This window comes from Aegilops tauschii, chromosome 3 (genome assembly GCF_002575655.3).
Source record: "Aegilops tauschii subsp. strangulata cultivar AL8/78 chromosome 3, Aet v6.0, whole genome shotgun sequence".
Taxonomy (NCBI): domain Eukaryota; kingdom Viridiplantae; phylum Streptophyta; class Magnoliopsida; order Poales; family Poaceae; genus Aegilops; species Aegilops tauschii.
The window spans coordinates 574187930-574200556 of record NC_053037.3 but is presented as its reverse complement, the minus strand read 5'-3'; the positions used below and the strand labels follow the sequence as shown (position 1 = coordinate 574200556).

General features: G+C 46.3%; 1 protein-coding gene across 1 annotated transcript; it reads left to right on the top strand.

Moving 5' to 3' along the window:
• Positions 1-5182: 5182 nt before the first annotated feature.
• Positions 5183-6385, top strand: LOC109763950 (putative F-box protein At1g32420). The gene is made up of 2 exons (XM_020322830.1): positions 5183-6188; positions 6321-6385. The coding sequence occupies exons 1-2, from the start codon at positions 5183-5185 to the stop codon at positions 6383-6385; spliced, it is 1071 nt and encodes a 356-aa protein (XP_020178419.1).
• Positions 6386-12627: the final 6242 nt, after the last annotated feature.

Genomic DNA, 12627 nt, shown 5'->3' with positions numbered 1-12627 from the left:
ACTTATATGGTTCGTCTTCTACTTGAACAGCTCAAACTTTTGTTTTTTCACCCACTCTTGCATATTTCTGCTGGGAACGTCTGGATGAGTTATTAGAATATTCCTCCCTTCTTTACCTTTACTTTTGAGAGTGAGAATGATAGGGATAGACATTTGTAGACATTTGTACTGAACCATTCAACTATAAGATTATGCACATGCTGCTCCAGTCGCGTGTGGAATAACTCAGCCAGTTTTTTTGACTAATTCAACTGCCATTTATAGAAAGGATAAGACTTGGTTAGAAACTATGGAATGTGATGAAACAATTGATAATAAAAATTTCAGAAGTAGTTTTCCTGCATTGGTACCAGTGCAGTATGCTAGAATTATACTTGGAAATATCAGTGTCTTATATGCTCTTGAGTTGTTTATCTAGTTTATCAAGTTCTGATCTTGACATACTATAAAAGTGCTGTTTAATGCCACTTAAAAAATACTGCACTTGTTGCATACTTAAAAACCTTATGTGTGCCAACAGTTCTCTGGAACTCCCAAGTGTGGAGGGGAAATACACGGTATGATATTTGTGGAGAAGAAAAGAATGGCAGCCGCGTCAGCATAATCCAAGCTAACAAGGTGGCTGAAGATGAGGGATCGAGGATGGAAGGATTCGTCAGCTGCTGATTGGAGGGGAGTCCCTAATCTGAAATTACAGCCTGCAAGGTTAGGCAAGCAATCTTTCTCTTATTAGACAACATGTGAAGTTGTGGTGTGAGATACTTCTACCACTTGACCGTGATGGTTGGATCAGATCTTTTGCTTTGACGAGTTTGGACCTAGCAAGAAGGACTTTAAAGCCTTCACGCACTTCTACCCCTTGACCGTGATGGCTACATCTTTGTTGCAGTGGTGTGCTAAGCAATCACATATCGTTGCATGAATTTTGTAGAGTTGATGCAGCCTGTAATTTTGCACTCATTTTTTTTGTACGCGTGAATTATCTCAAAAATCACTTAGTATCAGTTGTCTCAGGTGCTGCCAGAATTTGATTCAACTTGGATTGATCTGTTTGTGTTATATACATGCCAGTCATCTGATTTTGACCTGTTGGCCTGCTGAAGGGTGAAGGACTATCATGCATTCATGCATGAACACTGAAACTAGCCTGAATACAAAAAACGTTGGGTCAAATGGCAGCAAGTACCCTGTTCACTAGACGGACTGCAGTGGCAACACCTGTTATCTAAAGGGAATTTTTTCTTTTATTTACAGCTGACTGCAGTCGAGTTTACTTGAATGCTTATATGCAGAGATCACCTTCAGCAAGGAATAGGATAGCATGATATGCTTAATGTATATGCAGGAAAAAAGCCGTGGCTTTGAAAAATCCCGGTCACACGACCTCGCAATCGCCTTCTCCTCCTCCAGCCGCCTCCTCCTCTAGATCTCCTCCTCCACACCTGCTCTTCTTCTAGATCTCCTCCTCCTGCAGCCGCTTCCCTCCTCCAGCCCATTCCTCCCATCCTCCCATCGCTCCCGCGAGCGGCAGGGGGGAAAACCTAGGCACCACCAGGGCCTCCCCTTCTCCGTCCTCCCTCGCGGGCGGCGACCGGGTGAAGCCCAGCCAGCGCCGGTGGCAGCAGGGATCAATCGTCCTCTCGCGGGGTGGATTCGGCGCGAGCCGGAGTGCGCCGACGGCGGCGCGTGCTGGAGCAAGGCAGTGACAGTGGCGTGGTGGGTGCGCTTTGGGCGACGTGGGGTGTAGCGTGCTCGGGGATCAACGTCGGCTGCTTCGCGGCGGTCAGATCTGACCTGCGGGTGGTGTGGGCTGCAGTCGGCCGGCTACATCGTGGTTGTGGAGGCCGCTCCTCTCCGCCGCGGCAGCGGTATGTCTCCCTGCCCGGCGTGGCCTTCTGACGACGCGGCGGTGGATGCCGGGGCAGCCGAGCTGTGGTGGCCTTCCCGTCATAGTGATGGGAGGTCAAGCGGCGGCGCGCGAGGGATTCAGGACCTAGTGCCTGGATCTGATGGCCGTGACGACGGCTGCCGTTGTATGTACGACGACAACGGCTGCTGCGGTGGTGGGTGCTTCCTATAGCACCCGGAATCAGGGCGTTGGACTCCGTGATCTTGCAGGCGACATAGAGTCTGGATCTCGAGATAGTGACGGCCTTCTGAGGCTAGTGGCGGTATGAGACGTCCACTCCATCAACAAATTGGGTTTCATGTGGCTCAGCAGGTGACACATGTGTCTCTTTCGGAGTCGTCGGGCAGTGCCTGTCATCTGCCGGTGAAGCATCCGGGGAATGAGCTATCAGTGGATGCTAAGCGCGACGTCTCATGCGGGGGCGTCAAGTCATGACTGCTACCAGCATGTGCTGCACGGTGGCTCTGACAGAGGTCTCATGTCTAGCCTGTTGTTGCTGGATCAAAGGTGGTGCGATAGTGGCGGGAGGCAGGCGGTATGGGACGTCTGTCTTCTAGTGTCTTCTCCAAAGGTATCCGATTATCGAGGCAACAGTACCCAGACAAGGGATGATGGTATATATGGCTTTAACACTAACTTTATGCACTCTAGTGGAATACACAAGATCTATAATCAGGCTATGTCGACGCACGCATGTGTCGTGTCCTTATTGAAGGTGGTGGGTTGAAGCTTGGCCTTGAGGATGAGAATCTGGAGTTCAACCTTGTGTTGGACTCGCCATCATCAGCACACGTGCGGCAAGTCTTTCTTGAAGGCATACCCTAGGAGCTGTGCATTTTACGTTTTGATGTCGTCTTATAACATAGGATTAGTGGTTATCTGTCCGAGTTATTGTCGCGAGGCATGCAGGCTCGGATTTTATTTTCGCTGTATTTCCGGATTGATGTTGTTCGGCTACTGAATTTTGCATTCTGAATAATATATGTTTGTATGCATCGTCCTGATGGAGACGCCGGGGTCATCCCCTTTTCCGAAATAGATACCTGATTTACCATGTATCAACTGGTACAACCAAATATATTCTTTTAATATCGCTGATAGAACTGCCAAGTCATCTTTCTTATGGAAAATTGTGAACCAACAGCTACCCACTCTTATTACTTCCTCCTTCGTCCTCATTTACAATGGCTCTTCCAAGTTTTTTTGGCTTGTCACTTGGCTACTCGATACCCCACTACAAAAAGCCTTCCCACACCTTTACTCACACTCACTTGATGACAAAGGTTTTAGTTGCTACAGTTGGCCAAATGGGCTTGTTATTTAACCTTCAGACTCGCCTAACCAATGTTGCTGCAAGAAAATTGGTTGTTGCTGTCTTCTTTGTTGCAGGATTTTCACTCCTCCGACCGTCAAGACAAGACGAAAGATCTTTCATTCATGGTTCGCCGTTCTTAGCCAAAAATGGCTACAGCATCCTCATGGCTGAAGACAACTTTGATTTGTACCATAACTACATTTGGTCTTCATGGGCCACCATTAAAGTCAAGATCTTCGGCTGGCTTTAGTTTCGTGACATGCTCAAGCATTATTTGTTGACAGGCACATCCGTGGGTGTTCGCTTTCGATTAACCGCAGGGTCAAGACCACCATTTTTGGAGCCAACTTGAAATGCATCCAACAATCCATCTCTACGGCAATCACAGATCTTCTTAAGCCACATGACTCACCAATCAGTAGACCAAGTCACCTTCACTGAGATTGAGACAGGCTCAAGCATTATTTCATTACAGGCACCTCCGTGGGTGCTCGCTTTGAAGTAACAGTAGCATCCAAGATCAACATTTTTAGAGCCTTTTTGACAAGATTTGAACTTCAAATGTATCCGAGTATCCTTTTCTATGGCAATCCCAGATCTTCTTATGGCACGTGACTTGCCAATAGTGTCATGTACGAGCAGAATTGTGTGAGGTGACCCACGGATAAACACAAACAAAGTGAGAGTTAAATTGAACCCACTCTGCACTTTTGTTATGGTAACCTCTATTATTGCCTCCACTGCGTTGCACAAGTACAACCATGCTAAAGTGATGTCCACCGCAGCAGTATCGCCATGAATGCAATTCATGAATGGTGTGCATTGTGCAAAGCATGGTTGGATTGCAGTAGTCCATTGCACCATAGACCAACTGTAGATCATCTTCTTCTTGCTCTCCTTTCTTAATCCTCATGTCAAACTCTATTTGAAAAGAGGAAATCATTGAGATGCCTTGCTTAGGTCCAGTCATCTCAATGAGAGAACAGAACCCTGCAAGACTATATTATATCTAAAGCTTATACTTTTCTTCCAGCCAATCGACATTGATCTCAAATAAATGACAAATAATGTATAAACTCGCAAAAACTAAAATAATGTGAGTTTTTTCCCTCCACAAACACAAGTCAGTTGCGCATGAAACTTGACGTTGACAAACCAATCATAATTAACCATAAACTTGCTACATATATATATATATATGCAAGGACAAAGCCATCTTTGTATAACACCCTGATGATGTTGCGACCCACCGGCCACCACCACTGCCTTGTCACCGTCGATCGCCCCGTCCTCCTCTCGTCATGGCCTGTGCCGGAGCTGCAGGCTATTCACCGATGCTGCCATGGGGTGCATGCCAATGGCAGGCCGTCACTCAAACTGCAAGTGTCTGGTAGTGTGTCGCATGTGGTGACAGGCGCGCTGCTGCGAGCCGAGCGCTGGTTTATGATCAGCCCGGCCCACGCTTAGCAGCATCGTAATAACAGACATTAAATTAATTACAGATCTACATTTTTATCGGTTTCATGTAGAAATAAAATATTTTTCTTCACTGAATGCAATTGTGAAAACAAAACTCCCAAACGTGGTATTCGATTTTCAAGAGAAACAAAAAATGAATCTTTATTTTTTGAGGGAATAAAAAATAATTCGAGACACTTTTGAGGGAATAAATGAAACGAAAACTGAATCGATCGATGAACATGCAAATCGAAAATATGCTAAAGGCCATACTATAAAAAAACATAGTCTAAAGCCCAGCCCATGTTCGTTCCCAATTATTACCCTACCGGCGTACGACCTCCGCCGTCTTCGCCCGGCGCCAAAAACCCTTCTTGATCTGCTCCTGGGACGGGGATCGGCAGCCGGGAGCCACCTAGCCGGCGGCGTGCCTCTGCCGCCACAAACCCTTCTTGCTCCTGCTCCTCGGACGGGGATCGGCAGGCTCCTAGCCAGCGACCATGGCGGAGGCCGCAAGATCAGTATCGGCGCGTGCCAATCGCGGGCTCCCATACGAGATCGTGATCTGGGAGATCCTCGTCCGCCTGCCCCCCAAAGCTCTCCTCCGCTGCCGCGCTGTCTGTCGCGCCTGGCACCACGCCACCTCCGCACATGACTTCCTCCTCGCCCACCATGCCCACCAGCCCGTGCTCCCCGTCGCCTTCAGCCGCGATGTTGGCTACCCAAGCATCGTAACCTTCGACCACCGGGCCGCCGACGCCCAGCTCCAACGCGTGACCCGGCTTGAGAATAGGGTCTGTGGCCTGTATTACTCCTGTGACGGTCTCCTCCTCCTCTGTTCCCATGACACAACCGGCACCTACTTCTGTATCTGCAACCCGGCCACTCGCCAGTCGGCTCGCCTGCCAATTGTTTCTGGCTACGTCATCTTGGGAATGTACAGGCACCATCCTACTGGTGAGTACCGAGTACTGATGTATCTTGAAAATCAGGAAATCAACGGCAAGGATGCCTGCTACATCTTCACATTGGGCTCCGTCCAAGTCCAACCACCGAGGAACATCGGGTGGCAGCCGGAGGCGAAGGAAGTGTATTGCAGCAGTGGGCAACCTGTCTTATTACGTGGCAGCCTGCATTGCCCCTCAGAGCAACGTGAGATTGGAAGCAACAATATCGTGGTTTTTGACACCTCAACCGAATTGTTCCGGCAGATGCGCGCTCCAGTTGCTCCAGTTGCCCCTCGCTACAATGCGCTGTTTGAGATGGATCGTGTGCTCGGCATGTACATATGTAGTGATGGTGTAACTATCATTGATATCTGGATGTTGCTGGACTATGAAAACGAGGTCTGGACCTTCAAGTGCAAGATTGCATTGCCGGTTACTGAGATCAACATGATGTGTGGAATGCTTGAAGGTTCTAGGTATGCAGTGGTCGTGCCTGGAAATGGTGAGTTGCTCGTGCTGGTCAAATTTGCGGGGTGGCTACTTCAGGTTGACATGGATGGCAAGTTGGTTGCCACTTTCCATCGCAAGGAAGTGTTTCCTACTCAATTGCAGCTCAAACAAACTCTTGTTCCACATGCTTTTTTCCAACACTAGACGGTAATTTTGTGAATGTTCCGTTTTTAATCTGAAGGCTGCGATATGTGTGATTTGAATCACATCGACTATATGCCGGAGCTTCTTAGCACCGCCACCTAGATGGTTGTATCCTCATGAGCTGCAATATGTATGATTTGAATCCGATCGACTATAAACCTACTAGCCTCTTTGTTGATGCATATAAAACTCAGACCGTTTCATAGTTGCATGAAATTTATGCTTATCCATACCATTCCATGTTGAAGGAAGTGGCTACCATGCATGTTAATTCTAAATTTATCAAGTAATTTTGATGTATGTTTGAAATATGGACTCACTATTCTGCGTGATGTTCCCATTATCTTGAACCGAAGAACTATTTTGCTCTTTTATCTAGCGCTGTTCTTAGCACTTACTCTGGCAGTCTAATGTGCTGTCGGAAGACGACCAATCATTTGTTACTATATTATGTATTATGCCCCAGTTGATGTGAAACAAAAAATATGTATTATGTGCCAGTGTTAGATGCTCAAATTTGAGCGGCTCTGCTTTGCCGCACAAATCCGACAGCCAACTTTCTGCTGCATAACCCTTTTTGGAGAGCCTGGTTACATTTCACACCATAGGTGCATATATAAGTTGTTTCTCTTTGGCCAAAATATGTTCGATCCTTAATATGGTCATTACACTAGTAAAAAACTGGGTTTTGGCTACAGGGCAATATTCACGTTAGTCTCGTTTCAGTCACGAACCGGGACTAATGCGAGCATTGGTCCCGGTTCGTGCGGCCAGGGGCCTGCCGGGCCTCGTGGGGGCATTGGTCCCGGTTCGTCCGGCCCCTTTGGTCCCGGTTGATGGGACAAACCGGGACCAATGGGCCACGCTCCTGGCCCATCACCCTTTAGTCCCGGTTCATACCACGAACCGGGACTAAAGGGCTGGTCCTAGTTGCGGCCAGTGTTTTGTCCCACCTCGCCAACCGAAGGTCGCTCACACCAGTTTATAAGCACGTCCCTCTCTGCCTTGTTGAGCTCCTCTCAAAGTGAAAATAGATGCCCTTATACAGGGAATTTGACCTAAATTCACAGTAAATTTCTTTGAATTTCATAGAAATTTATTATGAATTTAGGTTGAATTTTCTCTATAGGCGCATCTATGTTCATTTTTCTATAGTAAATAAGATAAATAAACCTTAATCAAATAAATAAACCTTAATAAAATAAAATAAAATAAACTATAGTAACTAAAATAAATAAACCTTAATAAATTAAATAAAAATAGCAGCAGTAAAATAAATAAAAATAGCAGCAGTAAAATAAATAAAAATAAAATAACTAAAGTAAAATACATAAGTAATTAGAAATAAAATAAATAAGTTTTTTGTTGTAAGTAGAAACATAACAAAACAAATAAAGCAAAAGAGAAAACAAAAAACAGAGAAAAAAAATTATGCCACCTACTCGGCCACCACGGCCTGAATACGACTTGAAACCCATCCGTGGGCCAGGATTCAGGCCCGCAGAAGGCCCAGTAGGCCACACAGGCAAAGAGAACGGTTAGGCCCGAAAGCCTGCAGTTGAGAGGAGCTCGAGATGGTGGGCGCAGCAGCGCTTATAAACCACTCTCGAGCCCTCTCAACTAGCGAGGTTGGACTAAACTTTTGACGCGGGGCAGCACAAGGCCTTTGGTCCCGGTTGGTGCCACCAACCGGGACTAAAGGTGGTCATTGGTCCCGGTTCGTGGCACCAACCGGGACCAAAGGCCTTTAGTCCCGGTTGGTGCCACGAACCAGGACCAATGAGTTCCCTATATATACCCCATCGCCACAGCAGAGCACTCCACAGTGCTCTGTTTTTTCTGGCCGGCGAGGGGAGGGCATTTGGGTGCTCTAGTTCACCTCCTATGCACATGGGGTGTTCGATGAAATGTCTGAGCCACACTAGTTAATCTTTCTCCTCTCGAAACTCGACCTCCGAGCTCCATTTTCCCCGAGATTTGTCTAGGTTTAGCGGTCCGTCACGTCCCGTCCCCGTCTTCACCGCCGTCGATCGCCCGCGCCGATCGTCGCCAGCACCACCGTGGTGAGCCTCTTGTTCTTATCTTCTTTCTGAAAGGAAAAAATTCTTACTTTAGATAGTTACTTGTCTAATTTTGTTACTTTTATTATTCCTTCTTATTACATAGTGCGATGGTTTTGGTATCCGCCCCGTCGGCCCTCGTCCTGTCTATAATTTGGATGTGGTATATCTTATCTTTTTATAACTATTTGGTTCATTTATTGTTTATGACAAATATACCGACCAACGTGACATAGATTTTATTTATCTAGGAGGTGGTTGAACCGGAAATTCTAACTGACCCTATTGTCAAGAGGTTAAATTTAGTTGAAGAAGAAAACAATTACTTGAAAGAAAAAATAAAAAAATTGAGGAGGAGAAGATGATATTGGAGTTGCATGTTGCGGATGTCGTCGATGATCACAAGATCAAGATGGATGCAATGCGCTTGAAGATTAGAAAGATTAGAAAATATGCCATTCATACCGAGGCTTGGTATCATTATGCCGTTGGATCAATTGTTACCTTGGTTGCGATTATGATCGCATTTGTTTTCGCATTGAAATGTTTTACATAGTTTCAATGTATGGTTTAATTAATTAGATGCTCTGGAGATCTATATATATGTTGTTAGATGAGAACTATGTATGTACTTTGGTTTTAATGTGATGATGAACTTCTATTAATTTGGTCACTTAATTATCTATTCATGATGTTCTGTAATGGTTTTTGACACACTTAATTATATATAATGCACGCAGATGAACCGGCAATGGATGTACGGTGACAGACACACCTCCGAGTACATTAAGGGCGTGCATGATTTTCTCGAAGTGGCTGAGGCAAACAAGCAGAATGGTTTTATGTGTTGTCCATGCCCTATATGTGGGAATATGAAGTCTTACTCTGACCGGAAAATCCTTCACACCCACCTGCTTTACAAGGTTTCATGCCACACTATAATGTTTGGACGAGGCACAGAGAAATAGGGGTTATGATGGAAGACGACGAAGAATAAGAGGACGATGACAACTATGTGCCCCCTGAATACGGTGATGCTGCAACGGGGGAAGCTGCTGAAGATCAAGAGGAACCAGACGATGTGCCCAATGATGCTGCAAGGGGGGAAGCTGCTGAAGATCAAGAGGAACCAGTGCACGATGATGATGATCTCCGCCGGGTCATTATCGATGCAAGGACGCAATGCGAAAGTCAAAAGGAGAAGCTGAAGTTCGATCGCATGTTAGAGGATCACAAAAAAGGGTTGTACCCCAATTGCGAAGATGGCAACACAAAGCTCGGTACCATACTGGAATTGCTGCAGTGGAAGGCAGAGAATGCTGTGCCTGACAAAGGATTTGAGAAGCTATTGAAAATATTGAAGAAGAAGCTTCCAAAGGATAACGAATTGCCCGACAGTACATACACAGCAAAGAAGGTCGTATGCCCTCTAGGATTGGAGGTGCAGAAGATACATGCATGCCCTAATGACTGCATCCTCTACCGCGGTGCGTACAAGGATTTGAACGCATGCCCGGTATGCGGTGCATTGCGGTATAAGATCAGACGAGATGACCCTGGTGATGTTGACGGCCAGCCCCCAAGAAGAGGATTCCTGCGAAGGTGATGTGGTATGCTCCTATAATACCACGGTTGAAACGTCTGTTCAGAAACGAAGAGCATGCCAAGTTGATGCGATGGCACAGTGAGGACCGTAAGAAAGCCGGGAAGTTGAGAGCACCCGCTGACGGGTCGCAGTGGAGAAAAATCGAGAGAAAGTACTGGGCTGAGTTTGCAGCTGACCCAAGGAACGTATGGTTTGGTTTAAGCGCGAATGGCATTAATCCTTTCGGGGAGCAGAGCAGCAATCACAGCACCTGGCCCGTGACTCTATGTATGTATAACCTTCCTCCTTGGATGTGCATGAAGCGGAAGTTCATTATGAGGCCAGTTCTCATCCAAGGCCCTAAGCAACCCGGCAACGACATTGATGTGTACCTAAGGCCATTAGTTGAAGAACTTTTACAGCTGTGGAATGAAAACGGTGTACGTACGTGGGATGAGCACAAACAAGAGGAATTTAACCTGCACGCGTTGCTGTTTATAACCATCAACGATTGGCCCGCTCTCAGTAACCTTTCAGTACAGACAAACAAGGCATACCACGCATGCACGCACTGTTTAGATGACACTGAAAGTATATACCTGGACAAATGCAGGAAGAATGTGTACCTGGGCCATCGTCGATTTCTTTCGACCAACCATCAATGTCGAAAGAAAGGCAAGCATTTCAAAGGCGAGGCAAATCACCGGAAGAAGCCCGCCATGCGTACCGGTGATCACGTACTTGCTATGGTCAATGATTTACACGTAATCCTTGGAAAGGGTCCCGTCGGACTAGCTATTCCGAATGACGCCGAGGGACACGCACCCATGTGGAAGAAGAAATCTATATTTTGGGACCTACCCTACTGGAAAGAGTTAGAGGTCCGCTCTTCAATCGATGTGATGCACGTGACGAAGAACCTTTGCGTGAACCTACTAGGCTTCTTGGGCGTGTATGGGAAGACAAAAGACACACCTGAGGCACGGGAGGACCTGCAACGTTTGCACAAAAAAGATGGCATGCCTCCGAAGCAGTATGAAGGTCCTGCGAGCTACGCTCTTACGAAAGAAGAGAAAGAAATCTTCTTTGAATGCCTGCTCAGTATGAAGGTCCCGAGTGGCTTCTCGTCGAATATAAAGGGAATAATAAATATGCCAGAGAAAAAGTTCCAGAACCTAAAGTCTCATGACTGCCACGTGATTATGACGCAACTTCTTCCGGTTGCATTGAGGGGGCTTCTACCGGAAAACGTCCAATTAGCCATTGTGAAGCTATGTGCATTCCTCAATGCAATCTCTCAGAAGGTGATCGATCCAGAAATCATACCAAGGCTAAGGAGTGATGTGGCGCAATGTCTTGTCAGTTTCGAGCTGGTGTTCCCACCATCCTTCTTCAATATCATGACGCACGTCCTAGTTCATCTAGTCAACGAGATTGTCATTCTGGGGCCCGTATTTCTACACAATATGTTCCCCTTTGAGAGAATCATGGGAGTCCTAAAGAAATATGTCCGTAACCGCGCTAGGCCAGAAGGAAGCATCTCCATGGGCCATCAAACAGAGGATGTCATTGGGTTTTGTGTTGACTTCATTCCTGGCCTTAAGAAGATAGGTCTCCCTAAATCGCGGTATGAGGGAAGACTGACTGGAAAAGGCACGCTTGGAGGGGACTCAATAATATGTAGGGACGGATATTCTTGGTCTCAAGCACACTACACAGTTCTACACAACTCTACCTTGGTGACCCCGTATGTCGATGAACACAAGAACAGTCTGCGCTCCAAACATCCGGAGCAGTGTGACGACTGGATTACATGTGAACACATCAGGACTTTCAGCAGTTGGTTGGAAACACGTCTCAGGGGTGACACCACTGTTTGTGATGAGTTGTACTCGTTGTCCAGGGGACCATCTTCGACTGTATTGACTTACAAAGGATACGAGATAAATGGGAATACATTTTACACGATTGCCCAAGATCAAAAGAGCACCAACCAAAACAGCGGTGTCCGCTTTGATGCAGCAACCAAGAGGGGAAAGGACACATATTATGGTTACATAATGGACATATGGGAACTTGACTACGGACATGATTTTAAGGTCCCTTTCTTTAAGTGCAAATGGGTCAATCTGTCAGGAGGCGTGGTACAGGTAGACCCACAGTACGGAATGACAACAGTGGATCTGAACAATCTTGGGTACACTGACGAACCGTTCGTCCTAGCCAATGATGTGGCACAGGTTATCTATGTGAAGGACATGTCTACCAGACCGAGAAAAATAAAAGATAAGGAAGCGAATACATCATACGATGAGTCAAAGCGCCACATAGTTCTTTCAGGAAAAAGGGACATTGTGGGAGTGGAGGGCAAGACAGACATGTCTGAAGATTATGAAAAGTTTCATGAAATTCCACCCTTCAAAGTCAAGGCTGACCCAAGCATCCTGATAAACAATGAAGATTATCCATGGTTACGGCGCAATAAGCAAATGACACAAGCGAAGAAAAAGTGAAGACTTTCTCCCGCAACTATTATGATGATATCATGCCAACTTTGTAACAGACGAGTATGATACCATTGTCCGTTTTGTACACGAAGTGCGTCTAGTTTTTGTCGTAACCCTCTCAACTTTCTTGCACATGCTATGTGGATGAAATGATGATACCATGCCAACTTTCAACCTTTTCAAAGTTCATTT

What these genes read in the sequence shown, in the direction of transcription:
- LOC109763950 (XM_020322830.1), top strand. Translation starts at nt 5,183, where the DNA reads ATGGCGGAGGCCGCAAGATCAGTATCGGCGCGTGCCAATCGCGGGCTC. An exon ending in ACTTCAGGTTGACATGGATG is followed by an intron (nt 6,189 to 6,320) that starts GCAAGTTGGTTG and finishes TTTAATCTGAAG; the next exon opens with GCTGCGATATGTGTGATTTG.